General features: G+C 36.2%; 1 protein-coding gene across 25 annotated transcripts in view; it reads right to left on the reverse strand.

The window, feature by feature from the left end:
* Positions 1-27,454, reverse strand: part of myo3b (myosin IIIB) — a 214,525-nt gene that overhangs the window by 127,651 nt on the left and 59,420 nt on the right. For 23 of the 25 annotated variants that reach the window (XR_012385108.1, XM_073912422.1, XM_073912420.1 and 20 more), the window contains 10 exons: positions 21,237-21,392; positions 14,090-14,174; positions 13,678-13,794; positions 13,422-13,526; positions 13,018-13,101; positions 11,698-11,900; positions 8,196-8,294; positions 7,987-8,101; positions 6,271-6,397; positions 3,194-3,404 (listed from right to left, as the gene is read on the reverse strand). Coding sequence is in view for 24 of the 25 variants with exons in the window: in XM_073912422.1 (XP_073768523.1) it covers positions 3,194-3,404; positions 6,271-6,397; positions 7,987-8,101; positions 8,196-8,294; positions 11,698-11,900; positions 13,018-13,101; positions 13,422-13,526; positions 13,678-13,794; positions 14,090-14,174; positions 21,237-21,392 (1,302 nt within the window). In the remaining variant the exon portion in view is untranslated. Of the gene's footprint in view, positions 1-3,193; positions 3,405-6,270; positions 6,398-7,986; positions 8,102-8,195; positions 8,295-11,697; positions 11,901-13,017; positions 13,102-13,421; positions 13,527-13,677; positions 13,795-14,089; positions 14,175-21,236; positions 21,393-21,514; positions 21,548-27,454 lie in introns of those variants that run through there. The other 2 variants (XM_073912433.1, XM_073912432.1) reach the window with 1 other exon arrangement.

The following is a 27,454-nucleotide window of genomic DNA, read 5'->3' on the forward strand; positions in this document are numbered from 1 at the left end:
TTGACCTTAATATTATTCATTAAAAATTTAAAACGGCTTTTATTCTAGCCAAAATAAAAGAAATAAGACTTTCTCCAGAAGAAAAAAATATTATCAGACATACTGTGAAAATTTCCTTGTTCTGTTAAACATCATTTGGGAGATTTTTAAATATAAAAAAAAAAAAATCAAAGGGGAGCTAATAATTCTGACTTCAACTGTAAGTGTGAAAAGGAACAGTACCATAACTGCCCTGTAGCATTCGTTTTAAAGACGAAATGCAACCATACGTTCCTCTGGCTACATAATTTGCATTCTCCAGAAATGTAGATAGAGCTACGTTTTCAGAATAAGCCTATGATTTAAAAAAAAAACAAGGCATTTATTTTAACATATAAAAGCCAGTGTGGGTCAAATTTAGGTGCTATATAATGGACGCCTCCAAAATAGCCTACTACTGGAATTTACTACACAACAATGGAAATGTTCATTGTATATAATATGAATGGAACTCTACTATCCACTATTTGTCATTATCACATGACCTACAGGCATCAGTTGTAAGCGTCGTGTGGTATCATGAAATAGGGTATCAATAGCTTAACAGTAAAGATAATAAATTGCATCTCTTTTCAACAGGAAAAAACCACCACCAAACAAGAATACATAATAATATGGTGTCAAGGCTTTGCGATTAAAAATAAAAGTTATTAAAATGGAAGTCAATAGGGCAAAAACAGCCCCCAACATAACGAAAGGGTAGTTAATTTGCCCAGTCTATTGTTAAATTTTTGGCATTTTACCAAAATAGGTGTCAAAATAAGATTTGTCACCAAAAATCATTCCACTTGCTGAAACAGAGAAAGTTGTGGCCAAATTAAGACTCAAAATCATGACAGAGTAGATGAAAACAACTCCAAACGGACACAAGGGTTAACAGCGATTAGTGGCACTGAATTATAGGGGTGTAACGATACACAAAGCTCACGATACAATGTGTTTCACAATATAATGTTCACGGTTTGATATGTATCACGATATTTGGATGATGAAATATGATGATATAAAAATGATGAAAATGATACTGAAATACAAATTTTATAAAAAAAATTAATTATCAAGTAAACAATTTTTTTTATGTATTTCTTTGGTTTCAACTTCTTTCATTTAAACTAAACCTTCTTTAAGAAAATTAATTAAATAGACCTGTCTCTGGAAAATAAAACCATTTCTAAACTTTTTCTAAAATATCATAAAAATGACAGAGACAAAAATTATGAACAATTTAAGTAAAGGTGCAAAAATAAAAAATAACTTTCTATTCAATTGAATTTAACAGTAAGAGCTTAAGGCTTTGCTTGGTCATTTGCGTTTTTTTGTTTGCGCAAAAAATAAAAACATCTTCATTTCCAGGTAGTCAGCAGTTCTATAAGATAATCCTGAACTTATGTGTTTCTGTCTGAGAGGTTTTTTTGGATGGCTCATGGCTGTCTTCATGTTGGGCATGATGAGTGACAGACTGGCCGTCTTTTCATCAGACAGGACAGTCGAGGCCCTTTTCAGCAGTTCAGGCAGGTTTACTATTTCTTCGGCGTTGCTGATGTCGGCGATATCAAGTGTATCATGTTGACGTGCATTTTTGTGTACCTCTGTACTCAAAAGAGTTAATGCTTGTCGTAATCATAACTCTAAAATGCAATATGATTATTTATATAATGTGCACGCTTTCGATTTCATTTCCACTGCTAAGTGCTGTTCATACTTCCCACGCGGCTCCTAAACGATAACGATGCCACAAACTGAATGTTATTTACAACTTTATTTCCTGTTATTCACAACCTTTGCAGGTTCTGTTCACTGAAGTAGACGTGCGCGCGTCTATCATTAAGTAGTCCGCCCTCTGTAGTAACAGCTCACAGTCAGCTCACGTCATGTGTGATTTTGCGGCCGCCAATACATCATTATATGAAGACAGAATGATATTTTTGGGTGAATTGTACCTCATAAATAAAACATGTGACTCTTTCAACACCATTAGGAGGTATCCATGTCGCTGAGCAAAGTATGTAATCACTGTGAAGACTTTAAAACTTCGGCTATGTTTGACCCAGTATGCGTGTCAAAAAGCGGACGAGTCTAAAGCAATGACTGTACAACCGAAATATTGCCAGACGTCAGATTTTGAGAGGATTGGCCATCCTCTATTTCAGGGGTTCCCAAACTTTTCAGCCCGCGACCCCCAAAATGACAATGCCAGTGACTCGTGACCCCCAATATTCTCTGAGGTGGTGGTTATAAATACAGAAACCTTGTATGCAATGACGCACACACACACACACACACACCTATAGACCCAAGTCTATTCTTTGTTTTTTTGTATGTATGGGCTAGAAAGTTTAACCTGGTGTTATAAAATCAGTCTGCTGCATCTGACAGTATTGGTGTGCCTTTAGTATAATGTAATTACCCGAGAAGTCGCAATCCAATAGAACTAGTAACTATAAGCTACTATAGTAACTATATAGTTTATAGTAACTATAAACGACTATTTTTTCTCTTCAGTAGGTTATTGATAAAATACAGTAAGTCTTAAGGTTTAATAAAAATTAATTGTATTTCGAAAATCACCAGGCGACCCCCCTTCATTGTCCCGCGACCCCTCGGGGGGTCCCGACCCCCACTTTGAGAACCTCTGCTCTATTTCAACTCCACTCATCTTGGTCTACTAACGTTACTGCTGCTGCTAGTTCAAGCAATCTGAACTCACGTGCGACAGCAGGTGGAACGTAGCTTACGTGCAAACAGCTCAACTAATAAGAGAAAACGGACGTCATATCGTAATAAAATCATCATAACGCCACGATGCATATTGCGACATTTTTGCATCGCAATAAATCGTACCACGATAAATCGTTACACCCCTACTGAATTATAATATTACACCACTCAAATATGCATTTACTTCTAAATACCATTGTCAGTGCAGGTTTATACAGCCTAGCGATATGAAAGTGGCCAGCATAAGAATGCTTTGTATTAAAAAAGCAAGACTCAAACATAGTTGAGATCCAGCCATAATCAATAACTCCAGTCACTTTTTTGTTAACCCAGTTTCATAATCCAGAGAATTCAAATTCATAAATGTACCCGCACTGGCGGTTTTAAGCAAAAAAAAAAACCCTGGCGGTTCTAGTGTTAAACTGAGATGTCGTACCAGATGTTAGTGTCCGGCTGCAGCAGGGCATTAATGCGGTTGACGATCCAGCTGAAGAGGCGTCCGTACAGCGCTTTAGACATGGCGTCTCTCACAACGGTGGCCTTGTCTACAGTGTTGGTGCGGATGATGGTTTCTCCTCGAGTTACCACACAGTGGGAGGTCAAAGCCTCCTGAAGCTCCTCGGAGCCGATGCTAAGCAGAGCTGCCGCTGTCCACAGGAAACACATTAGGATTATAACAAGAAGGGCATCAATAATGTATAATAGCTATGTTTAGATCCATGTATCATATATAAAATTGCTTAAAGGGCACCTATTATGTAAAAAATCACTTTTATAAGGGGTTTGAACACAAGTGTGTGGCAACAGCGTGTGAATATAGCCAGCTTCTAATGGTCAAAATAAATTAATTCTGTTGTTTATAATCACACTTGATAAAAACAGTCTGCAGAAACACTTTGATTGACATTCTCCCTTTGTACGTGTCATCAAAGGGGGAAAGCCCCGCCCATCAGTGATGATCTCTCCATCATTAGCATAGGATGTCAGTCTTGTTTTTTGAATCTGCCACTATGCTGACACACAGGCATTTGTAGTTCCACCCTCTTTTCAAAACGGCGAGCACAATCTCATTTGAATTTAAAGAAACAGTCACCAACATGGCACCATGGATCAAACCCTAAAAGGGTTTCAAACAGTTATAAAATATTATCGGTGTGATATTTTGAGCTGAATCTTCACATACACACTCAAGGGACATCAAAGACTTATTTTACATACATAATATGTAATATGTCTCCTAATAATAGGTCACCTTAATGCCAAGATAAGCATAAATTTAGAAAATGTGCACAAATAATAATTATGCACAATATTAAATAGGAAAAACTTTTTATCCGATAAGAAAAAGTGTGAATAAACTACAATGTAAACACATTTACCAACTAAAATCATAATAGTTTTAATAGGCCCTACAGTGCAATGGCAATCCAAAAGCCACCATGTGTTATTTGTGTCTCGTCTTCATCTTCCGAGACACAAGTCATTTGTTATATAAGAAACGCATCCGACAGTGGCTTCTCTTACAACAGAAAATTCTATTTTTATTTTTGATATTTGGCAAAAGTTTAACAGGAAATGACAATTTTGTTCTCTTCGACTCTTTGGATGGAAACGCTGCTTCATTCGCAAATGTTTGATACGATATTCCAGTTTTGAGCAGAAGTTTAATTTGCATCTTTGGATGGAAACGTAGTTCATTCATTCATTCATTTTCTTACATTTACATTTAGTCATTTAGCAGACGCTTTTATCCAAAGCGACTTACAGTAGTGCAAGTTTCAGGTATGTAAAGTGTAAGACGCGTGTAGTAATTTTTCTTTTTAATATATATATAATACAGTTAGTGGTAGAACCAGAGAGGCAATTGCAGATTAGGAAGGGAAGTGGAGACTAAATAGTTGAGTTTTTAGACGTTTCTTGAAGACAGCGAGTGACTCTGCCTTTCTGATGCAGTTAGGGAGTTCATTCCACCAACTGGGCAGATTGAATGCGAGAGCTCGGGAAAGTGATTTCTTCCCTCTTTGGGATAAAACCACGAGGTTACATAAATCTGCAGAAGTGAGAGCAGATAGGAAGGAGCAAACCCAGAGGTCGCTTTGTAAGCAAACATCAGAGCTTTGAATTTGATGCGAGCAGCAACTGGCAGCCTGTGCAAACGGATGAGCAGCGGAGTGACATGTGCTCTTTTAGGTTCATTAAAGACTACTCGTGCTGCTGCATACTGAAGCATCTGAAGAGGTTTGATAGAGTTAGCTGGAAGCCCGGCTAGTAGAGAGTTGCAATAATCCAGTCTGGAGAGAACAAGAACTTGAACAAGGAGTTGAGCTGCATGTTCAGATAGGAAGGGTCGGACCTTTCTGATGTTATAGAGTGCGAATCTGCAAGATCGAGCAGTTCTAGAAATGTGGTCAGAGAAGTTTAGTTGGTCTTCAACAATTCTTGTTGGCTTAGTCAATTTTATCAATTGGGTTGCCACAGCGAAATGAACTGCCAACTTATCCAGAAAGTTTTTACGCAGCGGATGCCCTTCCAGTCGCAACCTATCTCTGGGAAAGGAAGCATAGTTGATTAAGTGCAATTTACACTGCACTCACAAATGCTGATCAACGCCAAAATTAAAACTAATAATTAGTTCAGATCAGTAGTTTTGTCGTTTTGACCAACTGTGTGAATGTCCAAATGGTATTTATAATGTTGTGGAATGTCTAAGTTACAATTTTTACCTTAAAAATGACTGAATTTCTAGGTTGTTTTATTAAGTGGTAATGTAATATTTAATAATTCATGATATTATATTCCACGTCCATCTTGTCATGCATTTAAAAGTACTTCAAACAACAAAGGCTGCATTTTAACTACCACAGACAGCAAATCTGCATTGTAAAAATGCTGGGGTCCACACAATTAATTTGTGTTAGGACAACATAAAGGAATTAGGTTCACTTATTAGTTTATTACAAATTTAAGTGGATTCATCTTAAAACAATTAAGTTGTCCCGTCCAAAACACTCAAGAATTGTGTCATTTCAGCTTATTGTATACAAGTAGTTTGAACAAACAGCAAATGTTATTTTTTGAGTGTGATATCCTAATCAAATCTTACATAGATTGATTTGCTTGCACACAGAAAACCAGATTGTTCACATTATTTCAAAGCCACTTCCAAACGAGGATAAATATTAAAATGCTGTTCAATACATTACGGCTAATTATACTGCCCATTAAATATTCAGCCTGCATTATTATGTTTTTTTTTCACAACTACATAAACCAATCAGCCCTGAAAACGTAAAATAGATATTATCTACAGTAATTACATTTAAAACATGATTAACAGATTACATAGCAAATACACATTTTCAAAACAGCAATTTTGAGAGCTTCTTTAGCTGTTCTGAGGGCTGAATTAATTTTATGGTAACAGTAAAAATAATTTCCATCGACATTAATTCAAAGTACAAGCTCATTTCTTGGTATCAAATGATAAATTTTTGATTGAATGAAAGCACTCACCGTTATCTAAGGCCTCAGAGTTGGGCACTTCACTCTTGTCGCTCTGATGCTGAGAGCTGGCGGATGCGAACTCAATATTTCCAGTGTTTAAAATGGCTGCAAGAATTCTGTATACTGAATTCACTTCCTGTATATACATATAAAACATATATATTATACTGAAGCAGTGAATTTTGATGAATTGTTTTCTTAAATAGATAGTTTAACCAAGAATAAATTAAAATGCCATCATCATTCCAAACCTGTATGACTTTTTTTTTCTCTTCTGTGATTTTTTTTGACATTTACACAACCTTGGTCTCATTGACTTCATTGAAAGCAATGCTGGGTTCTACTCAATTCCTTTGTTTTCCCAAAACAAATTGATTAAGATAACTAAATCTTTTTATTTATTTATTTACTTTTCCAAATTTAAGTAGATCGAACATAAAACAATTACGTTGTTCCAAGAAAACTTAAGAATTTTGTTTTAACTCGATTTAAATGCATAGTTTGAACAAGCAACAAATGTCATTTGTGAGTGTTTTATTTAATAAAAAACCCTAGGGCTGCGTCCAAAATCACATACTTCCATACTATTTAGTGCACTAAAAACAGTATGCGAGCCTAGTAGTATGTCTGAATTCATAGAATTCAAAAAACAGCATGCAAGAAGTACCCTGATGACCTACTACTTCCGGAGAGATTCTGAAGTGCGCATCGAATGGATGCTATGATATCCCATGATGCACCGCAAGAGAAATTATGAGAGTGAAGCAATGCAACTGACGCATGTAGGTTACGTGATGATGACAAAATGGTGGATGTAGTACGTTTGAGTTCCATTCATACTACTCACATTCATACGGTAAAGAGCAGTGTTTCTCAACTGGTGGGTCGCCAAAAGTGGGTCGCGGGAACATTTTCAGTGGGTCACGGAGTGTGTGATCAAAAAAAAAAAAAAAAAAAAGTTAAATTTTTTACTTATTTTGCTTATGTCGGACTTTTATTTTGAAATGTGTGCGCGACAACCCTACCGTTTGACATGTGAAATTTCATTTAATTATTGCAACAAATATGTCAAAGCGCAAGTACGACCCCGAATATATATGTAAAGTATGGATGTATATATTGATGACAAAAAAGACTTAAAGCCTCAGTGTCATAAGAGGTGAGGTGCTCTCATAAAAGAGCATGAAACCTTCTAAATTAAAACACATTTAGAAACCAGAAAACATGTTTTATTAACAGTTTATTATTAACAGTATTTGTCGTTTTTACTTTGTAATATTTCTATAATTTGATACATTTTGTTAAATTGTGTTTAATTGCAAGTCTTGGTGATTTTCTTATGATGTATCTGTCACTACTTGTTTATGTTAACAAATAAATGCAAATTAAGTAAAATTCCTAAAAATGTATTAAAGTTCCTAAAAATTTGGGTCGCGGCTTGATGACCATGAAAAATGTGGGTCCCATGGCCAAACCAGTTGAGAACCCCTGGTATAGAGCATACTTTTCTAATGGTCGAGAAGTACATTCAAATGCAGTACCTACTGAGTAGTAGGTGAATTTGGACGCAGCCCTATACATAGTTTTTTAAGATATATTCTGCTGGGGATAAAACTGATACAGGATTGAAAAGAAATGAGGCAAAGTAAATTCTAACAAAATATAATAAATGATCAATGATATTATAAATGATTTATAAATGATAAATCAGATTTCCATCTGTACCTCCTCTGTAAATCCGATGATTCGAAAACAGTCCTGAATGGCGTCAAACTGCTCCTTGTACAGTTTGCTAGAAATGATGTCCTGCATTACTTTTCCATTTACACAGTCAATGTATCTGGAAAAAAAGTAGCAGTAACAGCACGAATATCACATCTCTTTCAGCGACGCTGTATACTAACTGCTTTCAGAGTCATTGTAAATACATGTACCTGGGGGCAGTTTTGTTGGGTAGCTTGTATTTCCTGAGGTTGTCTTGATGGTAAAGACCAGCATAGATATAGTAGAATATGTGGAAGTTTTTCTCACCCCTGCAAAAGAAGGTAAATAGCTGTAAATACTACAATTATTAAGTAAATGAGTTCCGATTGAAGTTAACTTGTTATTTTAAAGTCAACTTGTCACTTTTAAAGCAACTAAAGGCTCTATTTTTACGGTCCATGCGCAGAGCGCAAAGCGCAGGGCGTAAATTCTTTCAAGGCGTGTCAGAACGCATTTTTGCTAATTTAAGGACGGGAAAATCCGCTTTGCGCCGTGGCGCATTGTCCAAAAGTTTATCTTCTTAATGAGTTATAGGTGTGTTTTGAGAATAAACCAATCAGAGTCTCATCTCCCATTCCCTTTAAAGGCCAGCTGTGTCGCGCCATAAGCACATTCGCTATTTAAGGACATAAAGTAATTCTAAGTAAAAAAAACTGAGCATTTCACAAGCAAACAGTTAACAGTTTTTTTTTTACAGAAAACTGTTAAACAGAGCATCTACTGCGTGAGAATGAGAGATAATGGATCACTTTCACTTTCGCTCTTGGATAGGGAAACCTTTACGCACAGACATCAATTAGCCTATAAATAATTAACTGCGTTTGTTAAGCGCAAAGATTTGTTTTAAAACTATTTCTAAATTCAGTTCTAATTTCCAGCAAACGAATAAATGAATAATAATAGCAAAATGTTATATCCTAAAACACATGCTGTGCCCCATATGGTCTAAAACCTGACAGGTGGGCAAATCTAAGCTTGTTTTTTTTTTATAAAACAAATATAAATATGGATATAATAAATAATACTGCTAATAATAATAACATTATATGAAAGCAAAATGTTATGAATTAACTGAAAAAGCCTCCCGAGATGAAGAAGACATAAAAGCAGTGATTTTTCATATTTATGTAGGCTAGAAAATAATATGTTTTGTAATATTTTAATCCTTTATATTTATATTCTATATCTATTCTTATTATATCCTATATATATATCCTTAATATTAATTTTTTTTTATATGTAAAGATATTTGCCTATTGCTCTCTTGTGTGTATTAAGCAGTGTGTAAGAGAGGCGCAACTCTGCGCTGGAGTTTAGACCGGGTTTGTTTTGGTCTAATGAAAAATCTATTATAGATTCTCAAAATAGCAAAGCGCCAGCGGTCCGCCTCAGAACGCCTTCCTTTTTAGACCAGAACGCCTATGGGCGCACAAATGAGGGCTAATGCATTTGCTATTTAAACAGCGTAGCGCAACGCCTCAAAACCACTCTTGCGCCAAGCTAAAACTACCAAACAAGTATTGCGCCGCGCCTTGCGCCACATTGCGCCGGGTGTATGATAGGGCCCTAATTTACTAACTTTTTGAAGTAACTAATAGCTTTTTAGAGTACAATTTGTACTACGTGTAAAACAAATGGAAGTACAAAACTGTTAGAAAGTTAGAAATCAACATGAAAAAAATCTTAATGTGAATGATTAAGCACATTATAATTTCAAAGAAATTATCGGCTCCTACCAAGTTTTCTTATTCTAAAAGGTGACATGTAATAATAATGCGGATACCCTCATAAGCATCACTAAACACAGAGTTCAAACACCGATGTTTCCTGTTATCTGAATTACGTGCATTTAAAATCTTAGTGAAAACACCCCAATCAGAATAAAATACAGACTATTATTTTTCACTTGGCATTATTATGCATGCACCATGTGTTTGATTGACCACAACATTTCCTAGAGAGATTACAAAAATTATCCCTATTTCTCCTTATGCCTAGTTCAGACTGCGTGATTTTAACCCTGATTTTGGCTCGCCGACAGGTTTTGAGAAATCGCCGACAAATGCCTGAAATCACAGGCAAATCGCTGCTCGTGCACGTGAGTGACAATCACACAGTATGAACTATCAAAGACGCGATCTGAGAGAATCGCCGATGAGTTGCCGATGCCTGTGAGATATTTGGCGTGCTGAATATCTGGAGCTGTCGGCGATTCAAATCATGCCGTGTGAATTGAGTTTTGACTGAAAATAACATCAGCGATCACCTACAGCCAATGAGAGAGCAGCTTTCACTTGTGTGTGCGTGTGTGTATACCTGCTACAGGTCAGCGGGAGGCTGGGGGAAGTTAAAAGCGCTCCTTTTCGGTTTATTTGGACCCACGAAATGGAGGAAAAACTAGTGGAGGTTTGACAGGACTCAAGAGCAACTGTGTCTGTTTGACGTTTCATACAGAAAGAAATTAGTTTATTATCAATGTTGAGGAGAAATGGCTAATTCCCTTTAAACCCAGGTGAGCAAACATGTACATGTTCTACCCCATTAAAGGCTTCTTTCTCATTATGTAGTTAATAACAAAAGATATACTACGTGTTTTTGGCTGTGAGACGTAGTTTGGACGAAGTTGTCGGCGATTCTCCCTATAGTAAAGTCATGCAATGTGAATGTCCCTGTCGCCGATCCATCTTGCAGTGTAAACAAAGCAGCAACGAAACGCTAGCCCAGATAGTCAAGCAGTGTGAAAACATCTGTGACACGACTACTTTGAAAATCATGCAGTCTGAACTCGGCATTATTGTTAAATTAATCTAAGCTTCTATTAAACTTACTATATATGCGTAACTCTTATTTTGAAAATGGGAGAAGCAGGAAGACTCAATCCCACTAAGCCACATTTTTACGTTGTTTTCTAGATTGCTAATTGATACAGCCATTGAATGCTTGCGCCGGTGTAAATACACTCATAGAATTTTCAAAGATGTACTTAAAAAATACTTAAGTTTCCTTGTGAGATCAGGCTGACTATGTAGATATCAAAGAGCAATTTAACTAATTGAATTCATTAGACTATGTATGTGATGTTTTATAGCTCTTTGAAGATGCCCCTTTTAGGTTTTGATCCAAATTTGTGCCATTTTGGTGACTGTCGCTTTAAATTCATTTATAAATAAGGTGCTCCCTATTTTGAAAAGAAGGCGGAGCTTAAGATTACTGTGCGCCAGATTCAAAACGTCTGCTTCTCACTCAGGGCTGTTTGTGCTAATGAGGGAGAGATTTTCACAAATGGGCGGGGCTTTCCCCCTCTGATGACATCTACTAAGAGAGAAAGTAAATCAAAATGGGTTTTTCTTAGACTATTTTAAGAAGCATGATTATAAAAAAATATATTAGTAATTTTTACTATTAGTTATATTCACACACTGTTGCCACACAACTGTTTAAACCCCTCATAAAAGTGTTTTTTGTGTAATAGGTCCCTTTTCGCTAAAATAATCTCTAAAAAAAATCTACATCCCATCCATGTGTAAAATCCAGTTCTGCCATACTTGTATTTAATTGCTAACATTATGCTTCACTCGGAAAATAAGTCACATTACAGTAGTAACATGAATTGCATAAAGTATTTTATGTTAGTCTCTGACAATCACAGATGTAAACGAAATGTTTTCTCACGTAGCCTGTTTGATGACTCTTGATTTCTCCAGAAGATACTCTGAGATCTTGGCACCCATCACTGCTCCTGTAGGAGTAAACTTCATCTCCAGATACTTTCCGAAGCGGCTGGAGTTATCGTTAATAGCCGTGCATGCGTTACCAAACGCCTCCACCAGGGGATTGACTTGAAGAATCTTCTCGCGGAGTGTGCGATTGTTAGCCTTGAAAAAGAGAACAACAGTTTGCTGTTTGAAGAGCGTTGCCTAGATTTGTAATCTGCGATAGTTGTGGATCAGTAAATGAAATGTTATGAAGGCAAATCGTAACTTTTTGGTTTAGTGGCTAATTTGTATGATTTCGTATGATCTCATTTTTACAATTTAGTTCGATTTGCTCATCCTCTAATGATGGTTGGGTTTAGGGGTGAAGTGTGGTCTCATGCCTCTTTTTGAAAATCACAAATTTTCGTACGACTGAACTGGTACAAATTCGGACAAACTAGCCACTAAACTGATGGTTACGTTTTCTCGTGCACAGGCAGTAATATGTATGCAATGTATGAAATATAACGAAACACAAGCTCATGCTGAAAACGTAGCCCTATATACATTTCTGGAGATTGCGAATTATGTAGCCAGAGGTACGTATTGCTGAATTTCGTCTTTAAAACGAAAGCTACGTGCCAGTATGATGCCGTTCCTTTTAGCACTTACCAGCTGACCGCTTACCTTGATATGGACAACTTTTCCGCTGTTAACAGTTTCTCACCACGTAAGTCTGAAGACTTGTGATGTGGCACAGAGTTGACATCAGCGATGAGGTTCGAGCGTGACAAAGATGGGTTCCAGAAAGCAGGCAAGAAAAAGCCAAAAAAATAAATAAACAAGTATATAATTTCCTTTTGATTGCTTTTCAAAACCCTGTTGGTTAGGTTTAGGGACGGAGGCAGGCGGGTTAATCGATGCTTTAGAAAAATCTGTTGGTTGGGTTTAGGAAAGGTGGTGGACGCTGGTCAATCGTTGCTTTTAAAAATAGTGTCGATGGGTTTAGAGTAAGAGTACAGTGGATCAGTCGATCAGTTGGTCAGTCAGTCAACAGTGGCCTCTAATGGATTTATGTGAGAAGAGCAGGCTCGAATGGCACTTGCAAGAGAAATTTGAGATCTCAAAAAGTGTACACATCGGTGGATTCACGAAGCAAAAACTGAAAGAAAAAAAAAACGTAGCTCCTGGGGTGTATTTGGCTCCTCTCCAGAAATGTATATAGGGGTACATTTTCAGAATGAATCTGAGTTGGAAAATGAATAATGATTATGAATGTATTAAAAAAGTACTAAACCTTGCCCAGAAAGGTGAGATGCTGGACAATGAGGTGGGCACTCTCAGTTTTACCGGCTCCACTTTCTCCACTGATGATTATACACTACACAGACAGAAACCAAGAAACAAAAAATCTCTCTCTCATTATTCTGCTATTAAGCATAACAGAAAGAAATCTGATCATCCTGACTTACCTAAAAGAGAAAAAGTTTAGTCACATTAACATCTGAACTTTTTTTGTATGGTTATGTGCCTTTTTATACAGTGTATGTAAACTTCTGGTTTTATCTGTGTATCACCTTAAATAAACTGTTATAGTAATTACAAAAAGACAAAGGTATTCAAAAAATCATGCATAAAAACAGTCAACTCATTTCTGACCCATGCACATCTATATAGTTTTAGAGCCCCAGTAAGCAGCACCTGGTCTTTGCAGAGAGTCACCATGCTCTGATAGGCTGCATCAGCGGTGGCAAAGATGTGTGGAGGGTTGGTGGAGCGCTTCATCCCATGATAAAGCTTGGAAAACTGACAACACAAAACAACATCTTACTTCAAGCTTTATATTAAAAAGACTACTTCAAGCGCTACTCAACGTGTGCATTTCAACATGTTTAAAATTCAGCGAAAGTTGCTGAGAGTTTTATTTTATGCGCATCTGCTGGTTGCAGTATCTCACCTGTGGAGAGTATATGCTGAGGTTCTGGAAAGGGTTCAGGGCGATCAGAATATCCCCAACATACGTGTAGATCTGCAGATCCTGATACCGCTTCTGAAGGTGTGCGATGATCGTTTCCTACAAAAGAGAAATTCTGGAGATGTTTCTATAAATTCACCGATAACACATAATCTGAGCAGTTTAATAGCTTGTAATTTTCGTAATATTTTAGAGATCATTTGAATATGCAAATAACAAATCATTTGATTTTCTGTATTTCATGTAAAGAATTAAATTTGAGCCATTTGTAATAAAGGTTAAGAAAATAGGGTCAATTTTTACATCTACAACTAACAAAAAAAAGTTTAAAATAAAAAGGAATTTTTGACTAATTAAAAAAAAGTGTAATTAAAAAAGTTAATCCTTTAAATACCTCATCTAAAAGCTCCAGGTTAACAAGATCATCATCCGGGCAGCTCTCGATGATCAGGGTTTTCCGAGTATTGATTCGTTCATGCCTACAATGACAATCCAGCAGTGTTACAGCATTAAAAACATTAAACAAAACACAGACCTATTTACATATAAACAAATACTTTAATTTCTCTTTTAGGGAACAGAAAAATTCCATAGTAAATTAAATACTATTTAAGCGGTTTTCTGCAGTTGTCAGTTGGTTGTTCACTGACCCAAAATTGCTGATACTTCTCTATTCACTTTTTTAATATACATTGTCATTCAAAAGTCTGGGTTTTGAAAATGTTCATCATAACTAATCATAAACCATTTAGATTTGCTGATTTTGGAAAAAAAAAAAAAACACAATAAAAACAATAGACTAGTTAATATTTATTGCATAAGGTTTGGTCAATTTCCAAATCCAAAATAATAGGAACATTTCAAATTAAACTAAATTAAATTATTCATTTATTCATTAATTTTCCAGGGCCGGGTCGCGGGGGCAAAGAACTCGACTTCCCTCTCCCCAGACACTTCCTTCAGCTTCTCCGGGGGGATACAGAGGTGTTCCCAGGCCAGCTGAGAGACATAGTCCATCCAGCGTGTTGTGAGTCTTTCCCGAGGCCTCTTCCCGGTGGGACATGCCTGGAACACCTTCCTAGGTAGGCGTCCAGAAGGCATCCAGAACAGATGCCCGAGCCACCTCAGCTGACTTCTCTTGATGTGGATGAGCAGCGGCTCTACTCCGAGCTCTTCCTAGGTGACAGTGCTCCACACCCTATCTAAAAGCGTGCGCCCTGCCACCCTACGAAAGAAACTCATTTCGGCCAATTGTATAAATTAATTAAATTAAATTAAATTAAATTAAATTAAATTAAATTAAATTAAATTAAATTAAATTAAATTAAATTAAATTAAATTAAATTAAATTAAATTAAATTAAATTAAAACCTGTAATATAAAAAACTGTGGTGAATAAAAAAATAAAATAAAACATTTTTGTGGTAAATAATATAATATAAACTTTATAAAAAATTAACTAAAATAAAAAATACAAAAATAAAACTAAATAAAATCTAAATTGTGGTAAATAAAATAAAATAAAATAAAATAAAATAAAATAAAATTAAATTAAATTAAATTAAATTAAATTAAATTAAATTAAATTAAATTAAATTAAATTAAATTAAATTAAATTACACTAAATTAAATTAAATAACAATATATAAAATCCAGTACTGTTCTAACATAAAAAAACAGTGGTGAATGAAATGAAATAAAAATATTTTTGTGGTAAATGAAGTAAAATAAAATGTTTTTTTTTTTAAACAATAAAACTAAATAAACTTTATAAAAATGTAAAATAAAATTCCCCTGACATTATTGCAGTACTGCAGCAAAATAAAAAATATGATAAATGAAATAAAAACATTTTTGTGGGAAGAAAATAAATTAAAAAAAAAATAATAATAAAAAATAAAAATAAAAAAAAAATAATAAAATAAAATAAAATAAAATAAAATAAAATAAAATAAAATTCTTCAGTCATAGCTGCAGTAACATAAAAAATATGTTGAATAAAATAAAAACATTTTTGTGTTATATAAATAAAATAAAATAACATAAAAATGTATCCTCCATATTAGTGCAGTATGAGAGTCTGCTGCAGGTCTGTCCTCTGGGGTTTGAGAGCTATTATAGCATGTAGTGAATGCACTTCATCAGGGTTTGACTCTCTTTTGTATTTCTGACCTTTCGCAGCTGCTCTATTCACAGCTCTTAAACCTCATGGAGCCCCAGGGACACGACAGCGTTCACACACACACAAACATCACACTGCGAGAAAAACCAGCACGTGTGTGGCTCTGATTCAGCCTGTAATCACTTCACTCATATTCGCCATCAGTGACTAAACAGAGAGAGAACAGCCAAGCTCATAATCTTATTACGTCTCTCTCACTGTCACTATCAGGGGAGCAGATTAAACCTGGCCTGGGGAATCAGGGGCTACAATCTGGCAACCCAACGACTGTTTATTCACAATCACAGGATGTACGTACCAATCCAGTTTTTCTCAGAACAACTTCAATTATTTTGTTTAGCGAAACTCAAGATTAAGAGAAGTGGATATCATGTGATATGTAAGAAAAATCCAGTGTGATTATTTCAGAACAATTGCTCCTCATGTATTAGTGAATCGGAGAGATGTTAAAGGGTTAAGAGTACTAATCTAACACTTTAGTAGTAAGGAAATGAGACATTACTTTAAGGAGATAAATTAATAAGAATAAAAATTTGAAGATGAGGGTAAATTTGATTTATTTTGTCATCTGGGAAACAAATAAGTATCTTCTGTAGCTTCTAAAGAGCACTAACAAATAATAAAAAAAAAGATATTTAGTCAAGGTAAAACAAGACAAATACACAAAACTCTGTTCATTCTATTCAATATACACTCACAGGCCACTTTATTAGGTACACCTGTCCAACTGCTCGATAACGCAAACTTTTAGCCAAGCACATGGCAGCAACTCAATGCATTTAGGCATGTAGACATGGTCAAGATGATCTGCTGCAGTTCAAACCGAGCATCAGAATGGGAAAGAAAGGGGATTTAAGTGATTTTGAACGTGGCATGGTTGTTGGTGCCAGACGGGCTGGACTGAGTATTTCAGAATCTGCTGATCTACTGAGATTTTCACGCACAACCATCTCTAGGATTTACAGAGAATGGTCTGAAAAAGATAAAATATTCAGTGAGCAAATGTGTTTCAGAATAACTGTCAAATATATATATATATATATAATTTTAATGTTGTTTTTTTTCTACAGAGCAATCTATCATTATACAATAACTTGCCTAATTACCCTAACTTGCCTAGTTAACCTAATTAACCTAGTTAAGCCTTTAAATGTCACTTTAAGCTGTATGGAAGTGTCTTGAAAAATATCTAGTCAAATAGTATTTACTGTCATCATGGCAAAGATAAAATAAATCAGTTATTAGAAATGAGTCATTAAAACTATTACGTTTATAAATGTGTTGAAGGAATCCTCGCTCTGTTAAACAGAAATTAGGGGAAAAAATAAACAGGGAACTAATAATTCAGGGGGGCTAATAATTCTGACCTCAACTGTGTGTGTGTGTGTGTGTGTGTGTGTGTGTGTGTGTGTGTGTGTGTGTGTGTGTGTGTGTGTGTGTGTGTGTGTGTGTGTGTGTGTGTATATAGCATTGTCAAAATCTTTAATGATTCCTGTAACATATACACTGTAGAAAATTTCTTAAGCCAAGAAGGTTTTTTGTTTTTCAAAATTAAAAAGATGAAATTAAGTCAGTTTTTCTTTTTTTATTAAAACAAACAAAATAATCAGATTATTTAGCTTGCTTTAAAGAAAAAACTCTTAATCTTGACTTTTTATTTCTGAAACCAAAGCACCATTTTTACCGCTTCTTGATATAGGAATTTTTAAATATTTTGACCAGTAACAAGACCAATAATCCAAGTAATACATTTCTGCAGTGTATTTGTCTGCTTAGTTCTTTAACAGAAGAAAACATTCGTATTGGAGTCCTAAAGTGACCGTTTAAAAGAAGATTTAGTGTGTTTATTTACTGTTAAACGTTGCTTGTGTTATGAACGAGCAGATCTGATACATATATTCATCCATTCATTTTCTTGTCGGCTTGTCCCTTTATTAATCCGGTGTCGCCACAGTGGAATGAACCACCAACTTATTTATTAGTTTTTATGCAGCGGATGCCCTTCCAGCTGGGAAACATCCACACACGCATTCACACACACACTCATACACTACAGACAATTTAGGGAAACCGGAGCACCCGGAGGAAACCCACGCGAATGCAGGGAGAACATGCAAACTCCACACAGAAACGCCAACTGAGCCGAGGCTTTGCCCTAATACATATATGAAATGTTTTAATCATTTTAAAGGGTTTTGAATGTGAAAATAATGTAATACTGCAATATATATATATGTATGTATATATATATATATATATATATATATATATATATATATATATTTTTTTTTTTTTTTCCTTACTTACTTTTGTCTTATTCATAGTTTAAAAATCTAAAAGTTCTTGAATCAAGAAGCATTTTCTAGAAAAGCAAATATTGTCTTGTTTTAAGAAATAATATGCCAAAATTAAAGTGAGTTTTTCCTTAAAAATAAGCTGCCAATGGGGTAAGCTAAATATGTCTTATGTCTAAAAAAAAAAAATTAGATTATTTTGCTTGTTTTAAGAAGAAATAATTTCTTAAAACAAGACCGTATTTTTGCTTGTCTAGTAAAAGCTTCTTGATTTAAAAACCTTTAGATATTATACTAGAAACAAGACAGTAATTCTCATGTAAGAAAAGCTTTTTTTGCAGTATAGGAGAACTTTGCAAGTCACAAAAATATGAAGAAACGTATCCAAGAGATTGTAAATCACATAAATATAAATAAAAATGTCCTATCGATTGTTAAAAACAAAAAAAAAAGTAGATTTTAATATCGGTAGCCATAAATCTACAGCTGTATCTCTGCTGAACTCGTCCTCAGGTAACACTGCCATCTGCTGGAGAGAGAAAACCCTTCACACACAGCTGACAGAATCTAAAAAAAACCCTCATGTCTGATTCACACAGAGTATTTCCAGACTGTCACAACAGAAAGCCTTACTGTTTTTACATTTTAGAGGCGATAAATCCACAGCGACAGCTCCGCATCTGCAAAGGACGTTGATAAACGCAGGTCAAGCTCATCAAAATGACCGCTGCCACACTCAAGGCAGCCAGATCTCCAATCTGACCCTGAGAGCCTTCTAAAAATGATTGGCAGGCTATTATAAAGCCACAAAATAATACTTCCTTTTGATCTACCTGTATATTTACACTACTAGTTAAGGTAAAGTTCACTTATAAAAATAGATATTTTGAAAAAAGTCTGCGGCATCCATGGGGTTTGTTTTTTCTACTTTAGATGTCAGTGGTTATACGTTTCTATCATTTCTCTAATTATCTTCTTTTGTGTTCAACAGAAGAAAAAACTGGTTTGGAACAATTAAGGGTGAGTAAATGATGGCAGAATTTTCATTTTTGGGTAAACTATCACTTTAATGCTTTAAAGGTGGTGTCGTCTGCTAGCCAAATCAGTGCTTATTTGAACAAAAATGCAGTAAAATCTGAAACATTTTGTAACATAATTACATTATGAAAGAAATGTTTTGTAATGAAATACAGTAAAAAATGACATGAATTGAATTTTCAACATTCTTCAGTTCATTTGAAAATCATAATTGTTTTTAAGCTTATTAAAAAGAACAATACATCTTTATAGTAATCATTGGTGAATATGGAATTTAATAACAGCAATTATTGCAAAAACTTTTTTGTTAGACAAATGCTTTTTAGGTCTGCACGATATTGGAAAAATCTAGCATTGCGTAATTTTTGTGTGCGTGTGTGTGTGTGTGTGTGTGTGTGTGTGTGTGATATATGCGATATATTGCAATATGAATACAATTTCACAAAACGTATTATCTCTATTATATACGATGTACATTATATTATGTCTAAACATTTGCACATTATTTCATAATCTTACTTTACTTATTATGAAAACTGAAAAATGTATACATACACATTTAAATATCTATTTAAAGTAAAAGCAAAAAAAATTTATGTCATGGGCTCAGAAATCAATCAATCAATAAATCAGCCAATCAATCAATCAATCAATCAATCAATCAATCAATCAATCAATCAATCAATCAATCAATCAATCAATCAATCAATCAATCAATCAATGTCAATAAATCAGCCAACCAAACAACCAACCAACTGAACGCCTATCCAATCAATCAATCAATCAATCAATCAATCAATCAATCAATCAATCAATCAATGTCAATAAATCAGCCAACCAAACAACCAACCAACTGAACGCCTATCAATCAATCGATCGATCAGTCAATGAATGTCAACCAACCAATCAATTAGCCAATCAATCAATCAATCAATCAATCAATCAATCAATCAATCAATCAATCAATCAATCAATCAATCAATGTCAACCAACCAAACAACCCAACAACCAATCAATAAATCCATCAGCCAGCCAACCAACCAATCACTTAATCAATCAATCAATCAATCAATCAATGTCAACTAACCGAACAACCCACCAATCAATTAATCCATCAGCCAACCAATCAATCAATCATTCAACTACCCATTCATTAATCAATGATTTAATTCATCAATCAATTAACCATTCATTAATTTAATCTTTTAACTATTCATTCAATCAATTAATCATTCATTCATTCATTTATTGAGTCCATCAATCAATCAACGGATCACTCAATCAACCATTCATTTAATCATTCATTTATTCATTCAATCAATCTCTCAATCAATCAGTCAATCAATCAAGAAATCTCTCGATCATTTAATCAATCATAAACTCAACTAATCAATCACTTAACCGAACAATCATTCAATCAATAACTCATTCATTCATTTATTTATTCAATTAATGAATAAATCAACCAATCAATCAACCAATCAATCAATCAATCAATCAATCAATCAAACAAACAAACAAACAAACAAACAAACAAACAAACAAACAAACAAACAAACAAACATTTAATCAATAACTTATTCATTCAATCAATTTGTCAATCATTCATTCAATTGTGTATGTAATCAATCAATAAATCACTCAATCATTCATTCAATCAATCAATCAATCAATCAATCATTTGTTCCACTATTCAATCACTCAACCGAACAATCATTCAATCAATCACTCATTCATTCATTTATTTATTCAATAATGAATCAATGAATCAATTAATTAAACAAACACAAATTCATTCAATCAATCCATCAATCTTTTAATCATTCACATAAACATTCATTCTATTATTTACTTAATCATTCAATAAACCAATCAATCACACAATTAATCAGACCTTTCGTTGTCACCTTATCGCCCACCACTGCATGTGCTACAAAAGTATTTCTCTCTCTCCCTCGTGACCATCTTGACATTTGTCAAGTTCTATTAGATCTGTCCTGTGCTTTGCATGCTGCGCATGAAGGTACCTGGTCTTGGTCCTGCTGCCCACGTCCTGCTGCTCACGTATGAGGACCGACAGCTGCTGTCTGAGCAACGTGTCTTTCCCATGAGCCTGTTTGATGAACGGATGCTCCAGTAGATGCGTCACTGAAGGACGAGTCTCAAAATCCTTTATCAAACACCTGCAGACAAGAGATGAGACGAAGAGGAAGATAAAAATATGTGAGCTACTAAACAGACGATATTTAACAAGTAAAAAAGCTGAAGATTAAGTCAAGGCCTTCAGGAAGTTTCAGCAGGTCACCTGTACATGTTAGCCAGTCTCCAAAACACGACTGACGGGAATCTCAGTGTGGTCTAAACCCAACATCTGACCAGTGTTTGGCTCTCTCTCTCTCTCTCTCTCTCTGTCTAATCAGCATAGTGTCCGGTGTAAACACTCTTATCATGTGTCTTCAGCTTATCTGCACAGTGGCCTGCTGCTTCCCTTCCTGTTGTCCACTATATTGTTATGTTGATGACACCATTAAGCATCCCTTCATGTTGTTAATAGCTTTTCCATCTAAATGTTACATTTATGCACAAAACTGTATTATTTTATGAAAGATTTCCATCTAATGAGTTAAAGGGAACAAAATTGTCACGTCCTGATAAACTGGTGTCAAATATTAAAAAGAAACAAAAGAATTTTGCTGCGATAAGAGAAGCTGTGAGTTTTTTTTTCCTATATAATAAATATCTTACAGTAGAGCTGCACAATTATTCGTTAAAAGATGGCGATCTCGATTCAACCCCCTAGACGATCTTAATCAAGCATTTTTACGATTCTGCCAATCATATTTTCTGGTTCAGGAGAGAAGAAAAGGCATTTTCATTGTTTCACACACGTTGCTCAGTGACATTGACACCTCCAAATGATGTTGAATGAGTCACATACTGTATTTCTGAGGTATAATTCACCTAAAAACGTCATTTTTGTCTTCATATAATGATGTTTTCGCGATCGGGAAATCACACGTGACGTGAGCTGCTGACCGTGAGCTTTTATCAGAGAGGGCGCGCGCGCTCTACTTAATGATAGACGCGCGCGTCTACTTTAGTGAACAGGGGCCAAACACAATGTCGAAATGACTTAAAACAATGATTTAAGTGGTTCGCTGTTTGCCTTTTTCTCTACTGTACTAATCAGGCTAAACCCAATCTGTTTAACAGAGAGAAGATTTTTTTCAACACATTTCTAAACATAACAGTTTTAATAACTCATTTTTAATCATTTCTTTTGACTTTGTCATGATGACAGAACATAATATTTGTCTAGATATTTTTCAAGATACTAGCATTCAGCTTAAAGTGACATTTAAAGGCTTCACTAGGTTAATTAAGCAAGTCATTGATGACAATGGTTTGTTCTGTTGACAATCAGAAAGATATGGTTAATAATTTTTACCTTAAAATGGCTTTCAAAAAATTAAATACTGCTTTTATTCTAGCCGAAATAAAACAAATAAGACTTTCTCTTGAAGAAAAAATATTATCAGAAATACTGTGAAAATTTCCTTGCTCTGTTAAACATCATTCGGGAAATATTTGAAAAAGAAAAAAGAAAAATCACAGGAGGGTGAATGACTGTGACTTCAACTGTATGCACTGTAATACAAAATAAAGAGAAAATCATATGTGACTACTGTGACACAACTATAGCACTAAACATGGTTTCTGTCTAAATCTCAGCGGCCTGCTTTACTGAAGACTAAAAAGCAGCCCCTCTGGAGCCCATTAAACGCAGTAGATTAGGCCCAGGGGTCTGTCATTAGCCTGGCTGAGGGTCTGAACAGCAGGCGGCTCTGATAGCTGAGAGCAGGCCATTCAGACGCACAATTACACACACACTCATAACACAGGGACAACAGCGTGCCGTTATACACACCGACAGAGCAAACAGCCGGCACCTCACGATAACATTGTGTCCCTGTACACTTACTAAAGCGCCACACACACATACAGTCAAAATCATTCACCTTCCTATGAATTTTGTTTTCTTCAAATATTTCACAAACGATGTTTAACAGAGCAAGGAGTTTTTCACAGTATTTTCTATAATATTTTTTTCTTCTGGAGAAAGTCTTATTTGTTTTATTTCAGCTAAGATAAAAGCAGTTTTAAATTTTATTAAAGCCATTTTTAAGCTATTTTATATTATTAGCCCCCTTAGCAATATTTGTTTTCGATTGTCTACAGAACAAACCATCGTTATACAATGACGAAATTATAATTATATAATTACCCTAACTTGCCTAATTAATCTAATTCATCTAGTTAAGCCCTTAATTGTCACTTTAAGCTGAATTCTAGTATCTTGAAATACTGTATATCTAGTCAAATATTCAACACATGCTCATTCTGAAAGCACACTTCAAATGAAGTTATTTTTGGCTGTTCGTTTTTAGCAGGTGAAAAAGATGTTCGGACCAACAAAGGTTTTACAGTGGGGTCATTGTACATTGGGTTATTTAAGCAACGGTTCTGGTGGCACCTCGATGGTGCAGGACACTTGTTTGTGTTGGCTTGATTGGTCTGTGCGGTAGCTAAGAGCTCTAATCGACTCTCAGCAGGGCTTCTCCGGCCACTGCCTGTCCCTTCGCGACCCTGGTCACACATAGCGATGGGTCACTAGGGCCGTACTCACACTAGGTACAGTTGCCTCGAACCGGGCCAAAGCACGCTTGTCCCCCCTCCCGTCTCCCCCGACGGGCCGCACTCACAACACAAATGGCCCTCGGCACGCTTACATCATCGCTGCTGCGCTGTTCAGTGAGAAGCGCTCTCTCACTCAGCAGCACAGTGGAGATTTCTCTAGTTATATCGTTTCAGTCGTTTGATTTGCAGTGACATGCAGTCAAATATTTCGCCAAACAGTCCTTAGGGATGCGGTGACGCAGTCAATAATTTCGCCGAACAGATCCGCCACTTTTGGCGCTCATAATCATAAAGCTCTCGTGCTGCAGGAATGAGGAGGTCTGCTGAAGGCGCGCAGCTGTCGTGCAGTGAGAGGTTTGCGTCTTTAATAAACTACGGCAGTTTGCGTTCACTAAACAGTAAGAATGATTAATAAATCCATATGCAACAGCCCCTTAAAAGTCACGTCTCGCTTTCAGTTTCGGCTTTGCCCAAAGTCGGGCTTTGCCCTAAGCCCAAGTGATCCGCGCTCAGGCACACCTCTTCCAACCGGGCCAGGGCCAGCCAAGTGAACCGTGCTTGAGCCCGATTCAGCGCACTCACACTTCTCAAACGATCCGGGAAACGGGCCTAGGTACAGTACGGATGGCATAGTGTGAGTAGGCCCTGGATTACCCCTATCCAGTGGCAAAACAGCATTCCTCACTGCGGTGGACAGATTTTTGAAGGCAGAACACTTTATTTCCCTCCAGATTACCTGCAACCCTGCATTTTTTACAGTGTACATACATTTTAATTCGACGAAACAAACTTTTAAGTACTACGCCTTACACCAAACATTGAAAACACATATAAATACATTTAGGCCCCGTTTACACTGTCAGGTCTTGTTGCCCAATTCCGATTTGTTGCCTATATCTGATTTGTTTGCCTGTATGTTTACACGTTGTTTTAATTGTGACCCATATCTAATTCATGCGTTTACACTTGCTATACAATTTACGATGTCGGGCATGCATAAAGGCGGGTTCTAGCATCTGTGCCACACTATCCACAATGGAAGTCTTGTTTTTAGCTCTGCAAAATATGCAGAGTGTAGTATAAGCAGTGAATGGTTTAGTACAGATTTACCCCCACCCTGTTTATGTAATGGTATGGCCCTGATGTGTATGGCCTTTGCCTGTGTGCGCACTGGTGTGTGAGAGAATAAAGTTGTTCTATGTGTAGATGCAGTGCGTGTATTAATAGTGACAAAAAGCAAAAGTTACCACACAAAGTTCGCCCAACTTTAAAATGATTTTGAGCCGGAGGTGGGAAAGGGCTGTCATCACAGCTTATGGTTTATATGCTTTATAATGTCCTCCACCATTCAGAGGAATTTGTGGGTACGAGAGAGATCCCAGGTCTGGTGGGAGCAAATTGTGGCGGCTGACCATCTTCCTCCTCTGTTTCCTCTGATGTTGTTTACCGCGTCGGCATCTCCACACATGCTCTTCTTTCTGTCATCAAACCACACCACCATATTGTCAGAAGTTTATTGATGTACAGAATGGAACGCCTCAATAAATCCGATCTGCCTGTTTACATGACAGTCGCATTGTCACATATCCGATCTATATCTGATTTATTTCCACATATGAAGGACGCCTGAAACCAATCTCTGAATATTCGAATCCATGCAGATCCGATCTGTGTCACACATGAGCAAAAAAATCGGAATTGGGTCTCATTTAACTGGCAATCAATAGGGAATTGGGTCACCTTTTACCAATTAATCAATACTATCAGAATATAAAGAGACTTTCAATCAGCACAATGAAAAAAAAAATAGTTCTGAGGACAATCCCCTACTGCGCCTTTAAATTTCATCTCAGACAGGATTGGAACTTTCAATACAGTACACATTCAATGAAAAATTATATTCAAGAAACTAATATCTGGACGATTCAAATTTCATTACACATACATCAAATTTATGCGCTGAGAAAATGGGGAAAAAAGGATGTCAGAAAAAATGAACTCCCAGAGTCACACGGTCTTCTTCTGTGGTTAATAGCCTTTTTCAAGGGCGCGATTGTGAATCCTCAACCAAATGTGCTGCCAACCTTGGGTTTAAACCACAGACACAAAAGCAAGTGTTTGTGTGGGAGACTGTTTGTTCACAAAACCACTAACGAAGAGCACTTGAAAAGCAACCCCATCAGTGCGCACAAACACACTTTATGAATATGACTGTGCTTTTAATTCATCAGGAGCAGCCAGTAGACCTGCCACACTGACAAATGAACCGCTAACACAAATAAACGAGTCAATTAGCATCCGCAGCCTTCCTGCCATCTCTCTCTCTCTCTCTCTGAGGTTTTCATTCTCAATAATGAAATAATAATCCTGGCTTTTCATTGCTTTTATGTACACACACAGATGGGACTCTTTAATTTACAGCCTCTCTTACAGGAATTAGACTGTATGTACTGTAAATTCTCACTATATGTTTCTCTAAGGGCGAGGCAGTGGCGCAGTAGGTAGTGCTGTCACCTCACAGCAAGAAAGTCGCTGGTTCGAACCTCGGCTCAGTCGGCGTTTCTGTGTGGAGTTTGCATGTTCTCCCTGCCTTCGCGTGGGTTTCCTCCTGGTGCTCCGGTTTCCCTCACAGTCCAAAGACATGCGGTACAGGTGAATTGGGTAGGCTAAATTGTCCGAAGTGTGTGTGTGAATGTGTATGTGGATGTTTCCCAGAGATGGGTTGCGGCTGGAAGGGCATCCGCTGCGTAAAAACCTGCTGGATAAGTTGGTGGTTCATTCCGTTGTGGGGACCCTGGATTAATAAAGGGACTAAGCTATAAATGAATGAATAAATGTTTCTCTAATACAGAAATCGCCTGAATTTGTCTTGTCGGTTGTAATTACTGCTTAAGACAAAATGGAGATGCAGCCAGCCTGATCTCATGAAGAAATGTAAACGTTCGGAAGATACAAGATGTGCAGCATCTGAAACTACGGATGCTGGAAGCCTGTGCTGGCATTTTTCCTGCGGTGTTCCTATCAGTGTGTAAAGAGTTGGAGAAGTGGGTTGCATTGACAATCCAACACAATGGGCAGCACATTGAACACATTTTATAAGTGGTCAGAAACTTGTAAATAACTCATGAAAGAATAAAGGTACGTTAAAACCAAGCACGCCATTGTTTTTCTTGTGAAATCCCCAGTAAGTTTGATGTGTCACATGACCCTCTTCCTATTGAAAAAAAATAAAGTTGGATCCAAGATGGCCGACTTCAAAATGGCCACCATGGTCACCACCCATCAAGAAAAGTTTGCCCCCTCACATATACTAATGTGCCACAAACAGGACATTAATATCAGCAACCATTCCCATTTTATTAAGGTGTCTCCATGTAAATGACTTCCCCTGTACAATTTTTAAAAGGAGGCGTGACACCAAACCCCACCCCTAAACCAAACTATCATCGAGGGATGAGAAAATAGTACTAAATTGTACACATGGGATTGTAGAAATTCAAATGAATTAGCCACTACAAGAGAAAGTTAAGAATTGCAGTGAGATAGC

This window comes from Danio rerio, chromosome 9 (assembly GCF_049306965.1).
Source record: "Danio rerio strain Tuebingen ecotype United States chromosome 9, GRCz12tu, whole genome shotgun sequence".
Taxonomy (NCBI): Eukaryota; Metazoa; Chordata; class Actinopteri; order Cypriniformes; family Danionidae; genus Danio; species Danio rerio.